Raw genomic sequence first — 20,066 nt, forward strand, 5'->3', positions numbered from 1 at the left:
CGTTTTGGACACGTTCTAGGGAAAATGGCGTCAGTACGGGAGGCGGTGGAACAGATGGAGACGGAAATTTGTGGTCACATTCGCGGAGTTAAACAGGGCTCGATATTGCAGATGTCCTCTGAAGAAGTCTTATCAATCGAATTTTCTAGTGCAGCCATAGGCACGTTGAGAGGTGGCGGGATTATTCTCATTTCAAGCGGAATTACAAACTGATCGAACTAGAGCAATAGGCTGTCAGCCGGTAACTGTTATTTATAAACAATTGACGATGGTAAATCACTTGTAATTCGTTAGCAGATGAATGTAATAGTTTTTAGTGTTTAAGGATCAATTGGACTCAATTGATTAGTAAACTACAAGAACTAACGACGTACTAATTAAGAATCAACATTCACTTAACGAAGAAATTCGATTTTGCCGAAAGTCGATTTCCCTCTGGGAAAGTCAAAGATTTGACACTTTGGCTCCGGGGGAAAGAAAATTTTTTATTTCTGCATTTCTGGGGCCGGAGTGTTTCATTAGCATCAGAATCGACCTTCACTTGGCAAATTATGAGAAAATTGATGAAATATGTGATTTTTCAATGTCGAGGATTCTTGAAATTTAAGCGGACCGAATGAAGAAAAAATCAGTAGTTGTTTGATGGAAAAATTCCATCAAACAACTACTTTTAACAGACTGCATTTTCCTCCCCGGAAAATCTTAGATCTAACTCCTAACGCACCTATCATCACAACCTCGCAAGCTCATAATCAATTTCTTTATTTTTTCATCTTAATCCAAAAAGTCGACAGTCGTCACTCGACATGCGTTCTTCAACGTTTAATTTTAAAAAATTAATAATTAATAAATTATTAATTAATTATTACAAATTATAATTCTTAATTAATTATTAATTTCATAATTAATTTCCTTCGACACAATCTTCAACAATCAGTCTAACAATCTACCCCATTCAACCTTGATTTTATTTAAAAAATCTCCCTGGCTTAAGTTTGAATTCTTCCCACTCCTTCTTTTGACTCGAGTGGTTGTTGCCATTTGTTTACATTTCACTGCCGGCGCGCCAGTGATGTTCGACTCGTCTCTAGCCGGTGATGCATGACCTCCCAGTGACTTCAATTTCTCTAAATAAATTCAACAAACGCTATAAACGAATATTTCGAAAAGGTCCCCTGAAAAATAATGCCGTGAAAAAATGAAGAAGGCATTTTTTGAAGTGTAGGTTAGAAGCACAACCGAAAATGCGAACGAAGCTAGACTTGCTGCTCCACCCGGCCCATCAGCTCGCCCTTCCAACCTTGATTTTATTCAAAAAATCTCCCTGGCTCAAGTTCGAAGCCTTCCCGCCCTTTCTTTTGACTCCAGTCGTTGTCGCCATTTGTTTACACTTCACTGGCGGCGCGCCAGTGATGTTCGAGTCGTCTCTAACCGGCAATGCATGACCTCCCAGTGACTTTAGTTTCCCTAAACAAATTTAACAAACATCAGTGTTAATGAATCGATGTTAGTGAATGTTCAAAAAAAAACTAGTCAAAAATAAAGACGTCATGAAGGTAGGTAGAAGCACAACCGAAAATGCGACCGAAGCCCGACTTGCTGCTGCTCCGACTAGTTCCGGGACTTCCACTAATATTCCGTGTCATATTACTCATTTCCATCTTCTTCGTACATTTAGCTTCACCCCTCTCATGATTATCTAAATAAGTCAACGTAAAATATCGTGAATAAATCAGTGAAAACATCTTGGTGTTCTGTGATCAGTGAAAAAAACATGGACGCTCGCGTTCGAAAGTGTGTTTATCAGTGTTTCCCGCGTGTGAAGTGCAGTGCAAGTGAAAAAATTAGTTAACAATGACTTGAATCAACCCCAGATGTGTATTCCCCTCAAGACAACGGCAGAAGCATCAAGGGTGAGTCGAAACATGTATTTTCAGGTTGGAAAAAAATTTACTTTGTCGCTGTTCAGATCTCTCGGGGGATTGACAGCCCCCAGAGGACATTGGATGCATTTTCTTCTCAATTTTACTGGCAATGGAGTAAATGCCTCGTTCATGATGAATTAACACTTTGGAGTTCCCAAAATTCCTCAGTTTGTACTGCTCGCCGGATATCCAGAGCTCGTTCTGGATGCTTTCGAGCCAGGACTGCTGGTGTCCTATCACCGAACCTGGACGACATATTCTGGTCCACGCGATTGCCTCTCGCGCGTTCATCTTGTAGTGTTTTATCAGATAGGCGGCTATCAGGGTCCCCGTGCGACCTAATCCTGCCTAGGAGATCAATAAAAAATAATTAGGTAATAGAATGGGCATAATGGACACTTTTGAGTTTATTGAAAATATTTGTGACTGAGAAATAAAATCGTCAGTTGAGGTCAGTCTGGACGCATCACGCAGAGAAAGAATTGCACTTTGCAAGGAAAAAATATCACGTTTCAACAATCTTTCAACGGATTTTTAACGATCACACGATAGAGTCAGCCATTTTTAATCATCAAATTTGTCAATTAAATCATGAATATTCAGCGTCGTTTAAATGATTATTTTTCTGAACATTCTTTGTTCATAAATAAATAATTGAGATTGTTTAAACTTCCAGAAACCTTAGGTTTTTGGGCATAAAATAGATTTTTGATAAGAGTGTGAATATGAAAAAATTTGTTAAGATTCCAAACAAATGATTTTTATAGTGGAAAATTAATTGTTTATGAATTATTTATAGATAAGGCTCGTGATTTTCAAAAAGTTGCAATTTTTTAATTATTTCATCGATCTCCCTCCAAAATTAAACTTTCTAATTTTTTTCCAGATTTTTAAAATGTTTTTTAACGGCTCAATGACGAGATTTAAATTTAGACTTGCAAAGTTTAAATAATAAAATCATTGTAAAATGTCCGAAAACTTAGGGTCTGATGGAGTTGAGCCATGAAGACTCTGATATTCGACTACAAATGTAGAAAAGCATTTCACTCGAGGAAAAATAGCCAAAGTACTTGGATATCCTTAATTAGTATTTAAAAAAAGTCAAAAGTGTCCGTATTACCCCTCCACCCTATTTTTGATTTGATGTTCTCGAAGGAATCAGGCGCTTTGGAGAAAATAACAACAACGTTGATTAGATTATCAAAAAATGCGATGTTGAATTATTTTAGCTTCCTCATTCTTTTGATGTAATCAACATCTAGTTATGTTATTTTCCTGCTTGTTGCTGTTGTTGCACATGAGGTGTGCAATGTGCGTGATAATTCCCAACAATAAAATCATTAAAAATACCATGACTAAATTGATTACGTCAAGATCGGTTAAAACCGGTTCAAGTCGATTTAGCCCTTGGCTGAGTTTTTTAGGAGTATCTCCGAATCTAAGAGAGATACCCAAATTTTCGTAATAACCTTTTTTGTAGAGGGAATTGAGGGCTACAAGAAAGGTCATAACAAATATTTTGCTATCTCCCTTAGATTTCGAGATGTTCACTAAAAACTGGCCAATAGTCAAAATACGTTATTTTCTCCAAATCCTTCACTATAGTTATTCTTGAATTTTTGGGGAAATGTTACTTTGCAGTGGATAGCTATGGCTCCATCACTGTTCTCCGCCAGTTTCAGGAATTTATGCATGATTTTTCTGGAGGGAATGCTGCCATCGGGTAGAAATAACTCACAATGGGAAATTCCGTGTTTTGTGAATCTGAAAAGTGTAAATTAATTTTCCCGATGTTTTTTCTGGGGAAAAATTCTGATTGAGGGGTACCTGGAGGCATCGTAGGATTCTCTGTTCAATCTGACGACGGTTTTCACTCCATTCTTCAAGAAATACTCTATGTAGTGTTCAGGGGGATGATAGGGGCTTCCGGGTTCAGTGCTAGGGCCAATGAACGCTAGAAATTTCTGGGGAACTATCCAGTTTAGATCTCCGTGCTTCAGCTGGTGGTATTTCTCGTACTCCGAGATGTCGAAGTCCTCGAAGTTGAAGAAACCGAAGGTTGCTGCTGTGTACAGGGCGTTCAGGCAGTCTAGGGTAGGGAAAGGGGGATAAACAGTGCTGCATTGAATTAATTAATCGTCTGGGCACCTTGGAGACGAATCGTGTAGGGAGATCTGCCCATCGAGGCATCCTGGAAGTTCTTGAACTGGCGCTGATTGTTTCCATTCATCAGGAGCCTATACGCGTGCTTCGGACTCATTTGTAAGTGCAGAATTGCGTATGAGGCGACTAGAAATGCAGCATTCGATTTTTTTTCTTCATCATCGGTTGTGTAATGAACGACATTTCGCAGATAATTGCGAGGATTATTGAATATGTGATTCAGCTTCCAGCAATATCTATTGGAATCAGTAATTTATTCTCTAACTCGTAGTGACTGGAATTTAGAAGAAGGTGGGGCACAATGGACACTTGATTTTTTAAAATATTCACAACTCAGAAAGAAAAATTATACCGTTTCGTCAAGTGTTCAATGATTTATTAACATTAAAAAAATAGTTCCATTCTCCCCTAATCATCAGCAATTAGAATGAATGTAGTTACTTGTACAAACAGGCGAGATTCAACGGTCCGAAGTCATTGTAAAAATTATTATAAATCAGTTCATCGTCAATGCTGAAGAAATAAATATCAGCAGCAGCTCTAGGCTCTCGCTTCCCCGGAAGCAACGTGGCGAAGTAGAATTTATTATTAATGAACTCTGTTATCAGACAGATGTCTGGATGGTAGGAGACACTATCCTGATGATACTCCATTTCTTTTCTTGTGAATACTCAATGAATTTATGATCAATATTAAAACCCCAGATTTATTCCTCAGACTGTTAATTTATAGCTGAAAGACTGAAAGTTAACGAGGGATTTTCGTGCCAAAATAAAAAAACTTCAATTCATCTGCTCACTTCACATGATTGGAGATGTAAACCACTTGTTTATTCCATTCTCTTATGTTTTTATTTTACTCAATCTACGGGGGAAGAGGATTGGAATAAATTCACAGTTTCATGGATTGTATATTCTTATTATTATTAATTAAAAGTCAAACGAGAATACAATGCAATCATTTACGTACGTGTTACGATGAATATTTCATAGCACTAAAGTTCATAATTTTTTTATCATGGGAAACATTTTCATTCGAAAGCTAGCTTCAATCGTTTTTATTTAAATTTTCTTTAATAAATAGATTCTGTCGTTTACCTATACACATACCTAGCGATAAGATATGATTACTATGAGGGAAAAACAAATTGTAGGGAGTGAATTTCAGGATAATTACAAATTTATCAATTTTATCCTCAAAACTCGAGCTCCCCTTGAAGCTGGCCATTTTTGCATTACACTTTTCTCATCAATTCTGTGCAACGCTTGAATATAAAAGAATAAATAAATCAATAAGTCTGAAAGAAAGAGATAAGGCTAGAATAGAGAGAAAAATGAAAAGGGAGACAGGAGCTGGAAATACTTTGTCTGTCGAACCTGAGCACAATATTTATAAACTTCAGGTAAATCCTCAAAGTCCCAGCATACTTGACCCATTATTTGGTATAATTGCATTTGAATATCAATCTTCCAATGGAAAATGCCCTTACGTTTAAGTACGTCTATTTACATATAATTTTATTAGTTCATCCACTTTTCACGATAAAATATAAATTGAATAGTTCGACTCTTTATTGCTCCACGTATAGTTCACATCCTAAGTCAAAATTATCAACTGAAATTGAGTTTAAAATTTTTTTTATTCAATCAAAATAATATTTCCCATACATTAAGTAGGCTTATATAAACAATAATTTTCGATAATTAATTCACCAATGATTTTTCTACATTTCATATCTTACGGTGGGCTTGAAACACTTTAATTTACGTGGAGAATTACCGTGAGAATATCCTTAAAATATATTCACAAATCGATTATTCTTAATCGTAAAAACGCACCCTAAATTGCAGCTCTTAATAATTAATGATAATGGGGCTAATTTATTGAACAAAATAGAAGTTTCATGGCTATAATAATTCATATATATTCGTTGTTAACACGTTTTCTCATTGTTTTCATCTCTATCTTTGGATTTTTCAGTACAACTCAGCGTTCTCGCATCCCCATATGACGAAAATCAATCATATTGATTAATTAAAAGATAATTGATCCTCGTCACGTGTTGACTTAATGATTAAATGCTTAAGAAAATCGTACGTGTAATTGAGAATCATAAAAGTTTAATTAATCTACACTTTTCAAACATTCTCTTAGTTCATTAAATTATCCTCACTTGCGTGTACAAGTTACACGTTTTTTTTCCACCTAAATTCTATCCCTAATAACTGAATTATTTACAAACTCATGATCGAGAATTTGAATCCAACAGAAAAGTAAATGAAGTAATAAACAGTACGGGATTGATAAAATATTAGGCACAACCAATGAATGTAAATGAAAATCGACGAAAAGTGCATAAACGCGATGGATTACAAAGGCTAAAGATCCCTCCTTTTTTCATTTATTGAATAAAAATAAAATTCTGTTTTTTTTTCGTAAAAGAAGAAATCAGCCACGCCTTTCATAGCGTTTTGTCTGTCGAAATTCAACTCTAATCATAATTACTCCTCTACAATCAATATTTCAATGCCCAGGGTGCTCCAACGAGTCGATTTTATCATGCTAAAATCGTTTATCTCGAGGGATTAAGTAGATTCTGTAAGGCACGATCGTGAACTTGATGGGAAACCGTGATTTCACCTGGGAATTACACCTAACGATTAGTTAATTTTTTTAAACCTTTGTACAACGTTTTATCTTACGTTTTGTTATCTTCAAACTCTACTTTCAACTCATCACTCTTCACTCGTGACTTCTATTAACCCCAAGAAGTTTGGCTGCATCGTCAGCAGAGGCCTGGAGAACCTTGTCAATGATACTTTTATCTCTGATGCCAAGTAAATTGGAGATCAGATCATTGTCGTTGTCCGGCGTTGATTCGGAGCCAAAGTTCTGGGCATTGGCCAGTTTACCTGTCAGTGTGGCCAGTTTTTCGTAGGGATTGAATCTCATCAGGCTGTTGGGGGCTGCGTCGCCAGTGGCGATTGTCGCCACTGTAGGCAGGGAGATCCTTTCCCTTATTCTGGAGTCTCCAGTGGTGACCGAGATGAGGGGAGTTTGTTGGGTCCTCGGCGTTATCGTTGGTGGCTGGATGGGGGCTGATTCCTCATCCCCACTCGTGCCCACGTACATCGTGGAGTCAACTGACTCGTGCTTCTTGCGGTGGCGCAGCATGCTGTGCTTCAGGGTGAAACGCCGGGAGCAGATGTCGCAGGAGAAGGGACGCTCGCCGGTGTGGGTGCGCATGTGGCGACGAAGGTCCTCGGCTGACCAGAAACGACGCATGCAGAAGGCACAGACGACTTTTCGGTTGCTGTAATCGGGGAATCTGCCGCGTTTCTCCTCTCCGTCGCTGTGGTGCGACTGGGGTGGCGGTGGCTGTTGCTCCTCGGGGTTCTCAGTGTCCATGTCAAGGGCTCCCTTGGCCAGCAGCATCTCGTAGGAGCGTTTGTGGTTCTCCTTGATGTGCTCCAAGCAGTCTTGGCGCTCGGCAAATCCACTGTCGCAGAGGTGACACTTGAAGGGGGCGTCTGTCGGCCCTGGGGAGGCACGTGGCGATGGTCTCCTCGATCTTGGGGTTTCGTTGGCTGATGACGACGTGTTGAGGGTCGATTTGACGGCTTCAACGGGTGCAGCTGACTGCTCCAGATTCTCGGAGACACTTGACGATTGACTCTCGTAGCCACTCTGGTCGTTTTGCTTGCTCGTTGGCACCGGACTGTTTTGTCTCTCTGAATGCGCCTCGCTCATGGGACTCGAGGGTCTCGACTTCTCCTCGTGGGAGTGCTTGGTTGACCTGTGCTTCTTGAGATTGCCGAGGGTTGAGAAAGTGGAACTCGGGCATTGGTTGCATTTGTAGGGCCGCTCGGGCACGTTTCGCATGGAGAATGTGCCGTTGTTGTTTGTGGGGACCTCTTGGGCCTCTGGGGACGATGAGTTTCTGATTCTTCTCATCTTGTTGGGGTTCGCCTTGTGCTTCCTCAAGAGGTGACGGTCGCAGTTGGATTTCGTGGTGAAGAGGAGGGAGCAGTGGACACACTGGTAGGGCTTCTGACCGGTGTGGGTGAGAATGTGTCTTCGCAATGATGATGTCCAGGGAAATGGGCGCTCGCAGTACGGGCAGATCACTCGGTTCGGCGCCATTGAGTAAGCCGACTTCTTCTTCTTCTTTTTCTTCTTTCTCTTTAGTTTCTTCAGCTTCGAGCACGACGAGTGGCCAGAGTTGGCGGAATTCACCGAGTCGGATTTCTCGTCGCTTCCGGAATTGTTGCAGTCGCTGGTTGAGGCGACCAAGCCTTCTTCGTCGCTCATGTACTGCGGCTGGAATTGCTGGTATTGCTGTGACGCATTGTCCAGTAGCTCTGACACACTCGCCAGGTCGGCGTTTCCGTCTTCTGCTTTGATACTCGGTTTATCGGGCGTCTCCTCGTTGTCTGGAGGTTTGGGTTTAGAGTCGTTGGGCTCTTCTGGCTCTGACTTTATCTTCATGTCTACTGGATCTTGGTCCATTGGCGTTTCGCAGCTCGAGGGGGGCTCGATCACTTCCCTGTTGGAATCCCTTGCACTCTCCTCCAGTTTTCCCCTCAGCAGGCTGATTGGCCTCTCCTCCTCGTGGCTCTCCGATCCTTTATCAGCACCCTCGTCGATTATCAACTCTTCGTCAGTGTCGTTATCCTCGTGCTTGTTGCCCTTCAGCTGCTGCGCGAGAATCGCGTACTTCACCTGATCCGAGATGGCGTGTTTACCGTATTCAGTAGACTGCCCCATTTTCGGTAGGATGTTGGGGTAAGCTGGCTGGAGGGGCTGACTTGAGTGATTCATGCCGTGTAACAGGGACGAGGGGTTTGTCGGTGGTCGCCCTCTTGTCGAATGCCCCCCACGAGGTCTCTGGCTCCAGTGCTGGGGATGCTGCTGCTTTATGTGTCTCTCCATGTTGCTCCTCAGGGTGAATCTCGCAGAGCAATGCTCACAGCTGAAGGGCTTCTCAGTTCTGTACCTCCTCTGCTTCTGCTTGGGCATCAGCACTCCATTCTTTATCACCATCTTCACGGAATTTGATGTGGGCGTTGTGTCCATCTTCTCTCGTGGGCTTGCAACCTTGCTGACGACTTTGGACGTCATCATCTTGGAGTAGTCGCTCTGCTCCTCGTGGGATCGGGGGGGCAAGTCTCGCCCCTGGGGGTAGCCAGCTGGGAAACTGGCGTTGTTGAGTGGCGGCTCCACCAGAGTTCCTCCACTCGTCAGCTGAAGACCTCTCACAAGCTCCTTCTGCAGTCTATCTCTCATGGCAAAGTCCTGGCCGAAAAGGTGGGGGTTGAACAGGTAAGGCGGCAGAATTCCTCCCCCAACTCCGGTCCCTGGGAATCCACCGAAGTTTCGGTAGAGCAGGTGAGCGTTTGCGTAGAGCGCCTCCAGGGAACTCGGGGAATTACCGGATTGACCGGCCTTGAGGAGGGCCTGCGTCAAGAGGAGTTGATTCGTCGCTGACTCGTACATGTCCTTTTGGCTCTTATCGAAGTCATCGGTCGTCGACAGATCGGCCCCGTTGTCCTTGGATTTTTTACTCAAATCGAGAACGTCCATCGACAGATCCAGTGGTGCATCGTCACCCGTTGGGGTACTCTTCAGGTCAATTGGACTAGCCTGAGCTCTTTGGTGTGCGTCGGTTTTGGCATCGCTGACTAGTGATGCGCTGTCGTCGGACGATCTCGAGTCCTCCTCCTGCATTCTCGAGTAGTTTGACTTTGTGAAGTCCTGGGGGTTCTCCGAGTCCTCGGAAATTCTGTGGGACAGCTCTAGCAGGTGCATCGGTGGGGGCCTTGAGAACACGTCGGACTTCTCGTAGTGACTGACTGGGGTCGCTCGCATCGATGCCAACTGGCGCAGTCTCACCTCGTCGGCGATGAGATCGGAGTGTCTGGTGTTGAGGGGATAGTGTGGCTGGGAGTGAAGCTCTTCCCTGTCGGGGTAGACTAGAGATTTGCGGGCGTCGTCTCTGATGGCTCTTGGGGATGTTCTGTCGAGGCCCTCGTTGGCTGCGTCCTCACTCGCGTGGTAGATGAGAACACTCTTTATCTCCTCTCTGGTCATGATCTTGTGGCCGTTCTTCACGTGCCTCTCGCAGTTGGCTTTCGTCGTGAAGGCGTACTTGCAGAGGGAGCACTGGTAGGGGCGAACCCCGTTGTGGGACTTGAGGTGGCGACTCAGGGCTGCCTTGTCCGTTGACGTGAAGGGACAGACGTTGCAGGGGTAGGGCATGCCTGGGCCGACTCCCATGTGCTCCTTGTGGTGTCCCTTCAGGGCTCGCAGATTCGGGAATATGGCGCTGCAGAGTCTACACGGGAATTCACCCTTGAGCTTCATCTTCCTCAGTTCAGCGGAAAATGCGTCTTGAGCCTCTTCTTCATTATTCTCGGATGACGTAGTCCCCGAAGACCCCGAGGAATTGACATTTGGATTCATCTTGATGTGTTGGTCGGGGGTGCTGGCATCTGATCGGGGGAATATTGGGCCAGACGTCACGGAGATTATGCTCTGAATGTCAGCAAGGTCTTTTCCCTCCTTCGCCTCGGTCATTGCTGCTTTGTTCTGGAGGTCTAGCCCAGCGAAGAAGTCGTTTCTTTTTGAATGATCTTCACCCACTTGGGAGGCTTGATAGTGCGGGGTTCCGCAGTCCATTTCGTGGGCCTCGAGGGCCGATTTACAGGGGAATGCACGCAGGCATTTTGAGCATTGGAATGTTGCACTCTCTCCGGATGCCGGACGGTGGAGAGATTGCTCGCAGACTGCTCTGGCTATTGCGGGGAATTTGTCTGCTGAGAAGTCGACGAAGGTCAAGTCGTTGAAGCCTATTACAGAGTTTCGAAGGTGTCGCGGGGGTGCTGAGGTGTCGGTGAAGTGGACCATGAATCTGTGGAGATTCAGGACTCGATGGTTCTTGAAGGATCTGTTGCATGTGTCACATTCCGCTGTGTAGTCCGGGTGATTCTTCTCTAGGTGGGCCTCCAGGAGAGCGCCCGTGGGGAAGTCCAGGGAGGGACACACTGGACACATGAAATTCTGGAGAATATTCTTGCCGTCGATTCGCGAATTATTCAGCAGAATCTTGTGCCTCCTCTGGATCTCGATGTCGTCCGGAAAGTCCGGCCTCTTTCGCTTTGATCGAGACGCCGGTGACGCCGGATCCACTAGGTCTGGTGAACTGCGTTTAGCTATTTCATTGTTGTTGTACTCGTCTACGTGTCGCCTCGTTGCCGGCCTCTCCGAGTCACTGCTGCCTTCGGAATCCGTGTAACTGTGGGGCGACACTTCACGATGCGCCGTTCGCAAGTGTCTATTCATATTTCCATTTGTTGTGAATGCCATGTCGCAGTATTTGCACTTGAATGGACGCTCACCAGAGTGTACCAGTACGTGACGGTCCAGGGAACTCGCGGAGCTCAGAACTTTGTGGCATATAGCGCAGGAGTAGTCCTCCTCACCACTGTAGTCGGTACTGCGGGGGGAATTGTGACCCCGAAGGTGATTTGTCAGGTCACGGGACGATGTTAGCACGAGGGGGCAGGCAGGACAGGGGTAAGAGCCCTCCAATTGTTCAACCTGAAATTATTGATGATTTTTAGGGCTCATTCGTGTCAATTCAGTAGCGAAGCGGTAAAACAGTTTAGGTCGATTGAACTGTCGTCTGAGCTTTTGAGGAATATCTCGGAATCTAAGGGAGATGACGAAATTTTTGTAATGACCTTTTTTGTAGAGCGAATTGAGTGCTATGGAAAAGGTCATGTCAACAATTTTGCCATCTCCCGTAGATTCTGAGATATTTATTAAAAACTGGGAAATAGTTCAAATTGACTTAAAATACTGAATTTCAATCGTTAATTGACGTAATATTTTTGTTTTTCGTTGATAAAACGTGAATGTGGAACGGAATATTTGGGGGCTTGCAACAGGAATTATGAAGTACTGAGGGTTAAATTTAAAAATGAAATGTAATCATGAATGCAAAAAAACGTGGATGTTGTTTCTCTTTGACTTACCGATGAAGTTGATGCGGCATCGGTCTGTGTTTCACTACTGTGTCGTTGGTCCGGACTATTCTCGATGGTCACTGAAAATATAAAATATCCTCTTTAGCTCGTGGTTAACGTCACAGGGAAGGATGCGATGCGGTTTCATATGGAGCAAATCATGTTTTTTTCCCGCTACTCAACTCCGCTGAGACGTGACTAGACGTTTTACATATATAGTTTCACTTCATGATTTCCAAAATTCATATCTTTTTTTATCTTGTATTAATACTTAATGATGTATCTGGTATGTTGTGGGGGGGACGAGAGAGAAAGGGAGAGAGAGAGATTTCTCGCGTCTTTGACACTCGATCATTAGTAGATAGCGAAGAAGAAAAGACGAAATGATAAGAGAAAATACACGGGACATTATCCCGAGGCGAGTATCAACTTTCGTTATCTGAGGGAAAACCGACGGAGACACTGGATTAAGTCTTTATTTCACTTGGCAATGGTCAGAATGACTTCTCTTGTTCCAGAGGTGATAAAAACCATAAAAAATAAATAAATTGAATGGATTTCGAAGCAGTCATTAACATCTAGAATGAAGCTGTGGAAGCTGAAATGACGTGTACCGGAAGTCTCGACTCTTTTAGGATGTATAACTCAAAGTTGGGACAACAATATGCTTTATCAAGTGACCTCGGTAGCATTCTCAAACCACAAAACGGATGAGAGAGAGGCGAGAATTTTTAATTCACAAACACTGAATATTCCATCTTTGATTTGAAAAACCGAGAGTATTGTAATCTACCTGAGCATTCTCACGTAGCTATCCACGTTATCGATCGCCTAGTAGCGGGAAACACGAGAGACAAAACACCTCGAGCTAATCGATAGCATGAGCCGTCATCAATTATTCCCCCACTATCAGCAGTTTGAAAATCTTGAGAGATTACTCGAGAGGAAAATTTTATTCTCATAAAAGAGAAACGAGTGGGAGCAAAATTTTCTAGAAAAAATCAAGTGCTAAGGACCAAAGCGATTGCGCAGTAGCAGAAATATTCTCGTGCGACACGAAAAATATTGTAGTGCCCTCAGCAATTTTTCTGTTGCTGCAAAATAATTTTTCTGGTGTAGCGTGTACTGTTGAAAATTTTCGGCTCAATTTCCCGTGCCAAAGTCGGAAATTTTTATCGTGTTCAAGTTCCACTGAAATTTCAGGAAATCTTATCATTGAAAAATCAAATAAAATTAAATATTCCATTTTCTGTTCAAATGATCTGGAAATCAATAAAATACCTGATTTTTTAGTTCAATTGTTCTGTGAAAATTCAAAAAAATCAGGAAAATTCTGGGAAAAACTGAAAATTCATTTCATTTTGTTTCTGAATATTTATGTTCCACTGAAAACTCATGAATTTCCGTAAATTCTAGTTAAACTTTAAATTTCATAACCATTTTTTCCTAAATTCGATTCAATGTCATTCTCATGAAATTTACTATAATATCTTCCATGCAATTCCGAAAAATTTCCAATAGTGTGACAATTCCTCTGATGATACATAATCGTTTTTCCAAGTGTGCAAATTGTGACTCGTTTATGGTGTTAGCACATTGATTTTTCTGGAAAATTTTTCTTAGCGCCTTCCGTATTTTTTCACCCTATATCGGGGAAATTTAATGATCGTGAAGGTAATTTGTGCCGAAACTAAAATTTACCGTCTATTCCATCAAAAATTATCCCAGTGAACGTGAATGATTGCTCAATATTACGTAACGGAAATTTTCCTGTAACGGAGAATGATTTTTTACCGAACGCGTTCGGTAAAATTTCACTTCCATTCGTCCCCATGACCTTCAGTCACTACCCATCGGCTATTTTTCCTTCGGTTATTTTCTCGTACACTCGTCGAGTTGAATAGATATCAGATGAGACCTATCACCGATGGAATTGTGTAAAATTCAATTGAGAGATGGGGGAAATGCATTTTTTATTTGAGCTCCAGGCTCTTTGATGCCGCACAGGTGGTAGTGTAATCGTTAGCAGGTGATTTTATTCATGCGCGTGAATCATGCACACGAACCCGCGCGGGGGGACAACTCGCATCACCACCGTAATGCGCTCTTTTGCTTTATGGGAAAAAACTGGTTTGGCACGCGGGTAACACACGTTTGATATAAAACCACGCCTGTTGGATAGACGTGTTACTTGTGTACTCTTAAGTCGTGCGAAAAAATACTTGTACTGTGTATTTATTTACGTAAGTCACGCGTAATTCTATTCATGAATTTTCTCAATTTCTTTTGGTCTATTCGAGCAAATCACTGCGGAGTTTAAATTAGCGGAAAAGTCGATTTAGAAAAATCTAGAGGTCTACAAAACTCGTGATTGTTTCTCCTTTATGAACCCTCAAAAATCCCCTAAACTAAATAAAAGATGAAGTTTCCAGTACATTTTTCGGAAATTTTTATCACATTTTAGTTGCACTAGAATTTCAAACATCTTTGTCATTAAAAATTTGAAATTTCATGGAAAAATCAAGGAAAAATCAACGGTAAATTACTGTTCAATTATTCTCTGAAAGTTAATGAAAAACATAAAAATTCCGGTAAATATGTTCTTGAATTAATTAATTGAATTAATTGACAAAAATTGAATTGAAATAATTTAAAATTAATCGTAATTCGTCCCTAAATATTCATTATTTCGTTGAAAATTCAAGTAGATCGAGAGATTTTCATCTCAACGCTGTTCAAAAATTTGAAATTTCATCAAATCCTCAACGAAATTTGAAATTTCATAAAATTCCCTCCTAAAATCGCTGGTCCATAAAATTTCAATTATTTTCCAACAGCGCACTGATAATTCTCCAAATATATTTCCTCTTAATACTGAAATATTGCATGTCACGAGGGAATAAATCCCGAATTACCATAACGAATTCTCACACCTCACGAATGAAAAACCAAAAATTCCAATAGAGGCGCAAATAATAACCACAATAAAAATGTTAACAAACACGAGATGCGCGAACCTTGGATTAAACTGTTATCTCGTACGATGTATCTCGATAACCCTGGGTGGCCGGTGTGTTCGTGCACATGAACCTTGAAAGTGGAGCTCTGGTCTCGACGGAAGAGAAAATCCCGCGAACGTTACAATTCACCATCACAACCGTCGTAAAATGTGTACAAACACGTGGGTAATTTTGCCACCAAATGGTATAACTCCCTTTTGTGTTGGAATACAGTGCGATACGAAAGAAATCGCGGCATCCCATCTCGCGAGCATCTCATCGACGTCTTCCCCATGATATATATATTTTTTTTCTCTCGCTCATTCAGCTTTTGTTCCCACACTGGGGCAATCTCTTCCACAACGGATGAGAGTAAATCAGAGTGGAAAGAGAGATGAATTTGTGGTTTAATTAATGAGCCAACGTATCCGGTGAAATGTAAACCCATTGAATAAGTCACTCCACTCCCTTCTGCCCTTTTGAGCAGCAGTGGGTGGAGATTTACTGGTGATCATGCGCGCGAGTCTGTTGATCTCCAACCGATTGGATGCTGTGAATGTATCAAGTGGTGGGGATAATACTGGGAAGCTGGGGGCGTTACCATCGCCATCACCATTGGCTGAACTATCATCTGACTTTTTATCTCAGTAACTTTTTTCACCCACCCAATCCCCTTCCTTCGTTTCAACCACTAGGGAGCTTTATCATTGTCTCACTTACACTCTCATTCTACTTCCCGTGTACCTCGCAACGCCCCCTCCACTGGGGTTACACCCACATCGACGCGGAGGTTGTTGAAGAGAAGTTGGGAAGAAGGAAAAATGGCGGTTGAGAATATCCCGAGGGGGAATAACGTGTGGGGGCTTTTCGAGAGAACTGTAACCCTGACAACCTTGGAATTATCCATGCGTAAAGCCCTCGGGGCTCTACCAGCAGCCTGCTGGTTCTCATAGTTTTCGTTAAAAACTACTAGTTCAGAAGTTTATTACGGGTATGCGTTTTTTTTACTGTCGGACCTAGTTCAAAAGTTACATTCCTCGGGGGAGAGCTGCACTGGTAGAAATTTTTTGGAACTTCAGCCACAGCGGCATCTGAATTTTCGACGTGTGAATTTGAATTCAATTTCGATTGAAAACGCTCACGAAATTTTTTATTGATCTCGAAAATTTTAAAAAATTGGGCTTTTCATGGTAAACAATCTTTGATTTTTTAATGAAAGCTTGAATTTACAAATTCAAATACAATTTAATTTTTGGTAGATTGAGAATTCTGAAAAGTTGTTGCCTGAATTTTCAAAATTATTAATGTTTTTGGGCTGTATGAACCCGAAAATCGAGAATTACTTAAATATTCAATGGAAAAATATACAGAAATTTCATATAACTTTGTCGTTGTTAAAAATTTCGAACTTTTTCACTTGAAATTTCAGCACAGCGTCATCCGAATTTTCGATATTGTGAGGTTGAATTCATCTTCAAATGAAAGCGTTCGCTAAATTTCTCATTCATCTTGAAACTTGACCATCACATACAATTCCATTTTCAATAGCGTGAGAATTCCAAAAGTTATTGTCTGAATTTTCAAAATTTTCAAGGTTTTTCAGCGCCGTATGGACCTGAAAATCGAGAGTTAGGGTGGGGTAAAATGCACACTAGACTTTTTTTTTATTATTCATAACTCAGAAACAAATTGATCAATTGAGCTCAGTTTAGGTTCTTCACAAAGTAAAAGAATTGTTCTTTGTATTGAAAAAAAAAATTATTGAATTTTATGAACATTTCAAACCCTCATTAACATTTCAAAAAAAGTCAAAAGTGTCCGTTTCCCCCCCCCCCCGTGTATATTCGATAAATTAACTGATTCGTCAATCAAAAAATGTCCAGAAACTTCATGTACCCATGTCGTTAAAAATCCCAAGCTTTTCCCTGTAAATTTCAAGAGTTTTTTCTAACAGTGTGACGCCTCAAGGTGTCACTGAAGATGACACAGTTACGTCAGAGGTAAGAGGGTGATGTCAATCTAGTCGCGATATATATAGGTGAATAAGTTGAATCTACAGTGGGTAAAGGCATCACCAAGGTGGACGTTTCGCATTGGTGGATATCTATAAAGGTGAAAAATGTCATTGCAAATATATCTAGGGTCAGATACGTGGCCCAACCGAGTTGCTCCGCATGTACCCCGCGGGGTTATCGTGGCCTAGAGCCGGGTATAGACCTCTCAGGAAAACCTATAGACTTGGCTGTTTTTATGCTAATAATTTCTACCCCCGTTCGGGGGGGAATTACGAAGGTGGTGGACTGCGGGCGTTGGAGATTGAGACATTTTAAAATTTATTGTTTATTTTTGGTGGTTAAGAGGGACGAGGTTGGAGACCACTAGGTGGAGGTGCTCTCTTTCTTCGGGGGTTTGGTATTTAACGCGCACTCTGGGGCGCCCGGTGGATCCGCCCGACACGTCATCCTGATCAATCTGCTTCAGGGACATGTTCTCAGAGTTCTCGGGGTGGCGGTGGAGAGGGAGCGGTTCCTTTAAACACGCCACGCCCTTTTTCGCCGATAACTGGGTGTAATGCACGCAGTCACCCCCGTTTTTTCATTCATCTTTGGGGATGTGATTCATTTAATTGTGATTCGTTTAATTGAAACTAATCACGTGAGTTTAGTCATGACTTGAAATTATTTGTACACCCCTGAATTAGTTTCAGCTTCATCACATTATTGTCATCATCAGTCATGACGTGAAATTGAGAGGAAATATTTGGAGTAATAATTCCATTGGGGAATACAAAGCGATTCAATCGCTCTCTTTGAAGAAATGTTTTGGTCCTGAGAATTAATTTTATTTCTGACACGAAATGAATTCAAACGATTCACGAAACGAAATATCTGTTAACTATTAACTAATGGCTTTAATAGTTGAGAAGGTTCGAATACACGAAATGACGATTGTAGAGAAAAAAAATATTTCGACACGAGGTGTGGTGAGATAAGAAGGCGTCTTCGATTCTCTCGTTATCGCTGGACTCTGGGCTCCTGTTTTGTTCTACTCTCCATTCTCATTCCTCTCCCTCAACTTCTCGAGAAACCGAACTCGAGAGAAAACAGATTAGCCCCCCCCCCCGTCTACCACCCTTCTCATTTCCAAGAATGGTATTGCAATGAAGAGATGAATTCCTTTCTCTGTCATCAGCACGAAAATATTGACTCAAAACAATTCTCAATTTCCCGGATTTATCTCAATATCGATCTTCTTTGTTGTTACGATATGGCTATTCTCAGAAAATTCCACCACGAGAAAACAACTTTCAACATAATTGAGAATGAAATAACAAATGAATTAATTTGATGTTTCAACCAATTGGATCATTTGTTTTCAAAGCTGAATGAAGGAGGTCAGAGTCAGATGGGATTTCATCACACACCTCAAGGTACCTCGCTATCCAATCGAAATCGCGGGATGAATCACGCATCGGAGAATTGATGATCACCCGATCACGTTTATCAATACCAATAAAAAGTAAAAATACCACAAGCCAAGATTGATCTGTGTCTCATCGAACGCACCGCCCGAGCAATTTATAACTGATAAAAACTCACCTTTTGCGGAGCAATCCATGCCGGTTTGTCACCCGGGGGTCATTTAATCCACACGTCCATGTCACCATAAGTTCGTGACGTCAGTTGAAAAAATCTCAATGAAAAACCAATCACAAGACAATTCACTCCGAAGAACCACTCAAATCTTCACCTTTAAATCCCCCCCCAGATCACAGTAGAATGACTCGGGGGAAAAAAATTAAAGTCCACAGCACAGAGTTAAAATACGGTGAGTCTAGTCTCTCGAGGGACTCGTCAACGAGAAAAGGAGGCAATTTCACAAGGCACTTTATCCCAATTGTCCAAACATTTCGGAGCACACCGACTTTAGTGGTTAAAATCCAGTGGTGAAATGCGGGAGAATATTGTTATTACACCGAAACAAAAAAAAATTGTGCGATGATGTTGAGCGCACGACTCGCCGCAGTGAAGTGACTCCGGTGGCTCTGACAATTTCTCTCAACCTGCCTTTGGCTTCGGGCCCTCATCATCTCCCTACCCAGGTTGTCTTTCGTCTCCCTGGGTTTTATCCCCACCTCTCGCTGGCCACACTTTACCACCACCACCGGCAGTTTGGGTACAGTCTCCCGGAGATATTCTGCTGGGGTAGAGCCACTGGCTCACCACCCCCACCACACCGGCACAGTTTAACCATCGAGTGCTCCTGCTGCGTCGAGTAGTGATGGCCCGGTGGGCTCTTTCAAGCCACCCCCACCCTGATACCTGGTGGATCCAGCAGCAGCATCGGAGCGGTGGCCTATACCTTCTTGCACATTGGGCTTGTGTGTGGGCAGACACTCGCGTGTGTGTGTGTGCGGGTGATGAGGGGGATTTTTCGTTTGTGTGTGCGACAGCAATACACGTTACCCTAGCAGACCACGTATCCCTATCGTATGTTTCCATATATTTTTCAGGCTATCTCACTGTCTCTGTTCTCCTTCGTCTTCTATCTTTATCAATGTCCTCCTTAACATCGACCCGGGACTGTCAGACGTCGAAGGGTACATTTCTCTCGGCGTGTCACATTTTTTTTTCTCAATATCTCCGAATATCATTATTCTCGGTGGTGGTTGAGGTGGTGAAAAGGGGGAACTCGAGGAATAGTTGATGATGAATTCGGGGGCGAAATGGTAAAATAGGATAAGTGCAGTTTTTTTGGATAATTTTTCTATTGTTTTCATCGAAAGTTCTCGAGAACGCGGGCAAATTTTTGGAGTCTCCTGAAGAAGTTCATTGTTTGCAGTTATTAGTTTACCACTTCGCTGCCGAATTGGAAATGGTCTGAAGTTGATGGCGAGGGTGGAATTGTTTTGGGGAACTCTCAGTCGCTGTGGAAAGTCAACGAAATTGAGC

General features: G+C 42.2%; 2 protein-coding genes across 2 annotated transcripts; both read right to left on the minus strand.

The window, feature by feature from the left end:
* Positions 1-921: 921 nt before the first annotated feature.
* Positions 922-4,808, minus strand: LOC107047892 (dual specificity protein phosphatase CDC14C). Its single transcript, XM_029126747.1, is given in 8 exon segments — positions 922-1,127; positions 1,240-1,467; positions 1,574-1,699; positions 1,955-2,273; positions 3,560-3,689; positions 3,753-4,014; positions 4,074-4,348; positions 4,530-4,808. Coding segments are annotated over 7 exon segments (1,509 nt in total). The 5' UTR covers positions 4,742-4,808; the 3' UTR covers positions 922-1,127; positions 1,240-1,282.
* A 182-nt stretch (positions 4,809-4,990) lies between these two features.
* Positions 4,991-19,146, minus strand: LOC107047902 (ras-responsive element-binding protein 1). Its single transcript, XM_015270811.1, has 3 exons — positions 18,714-19,146; positions 12,125-12,195; positions 4,991-11,687 (listed from the first exon to the last, which is right to left on the minus strand). The coding sequence occupies exons 1-3, from the start codon at positions 18,730-18,732 to the stop codon at positions 6,831-6,833; spliced, it is 4,947 nt and encodes a 1,648-aa protein (XP_015126297.1). The 5' UTR covers positions 18,733-19,146; the 3' UTR covers positions 4,991-6,830.
* Positions 19,147-20,066: the final 920 nt, after the last annotated feature.

The sequence above is a fragment of the Diachasma alloeum genome, unplaced genomic scaffold (genome assembly GCF_001412515.2).
Source record: "Diachasma alloeum isolate Michigan unplaced genomic scaffold, Dall2.0 Dall_scaffold_00183, whole genome shotgun sequence".
Classification (NCBI taxonomy): Eukaryota; Metazoa; Arthropoda; class Insecta; order Hymenoptera; family Braconidae; genus Diachasma; species Diachasma alloeum.

Bases quoted from the DNA above. Each gene is read 5' to 3' on its own strand.
- LOC107047902 (XM_015270811.1), bottom strand. The intron at 11,688-12,124 runs GTAAGTCAAAGA...CAATAATTTCAG, and splicing joins ATGCCGCATCAACTTCATCG to GTTGAACAATTGGAGGGCTC.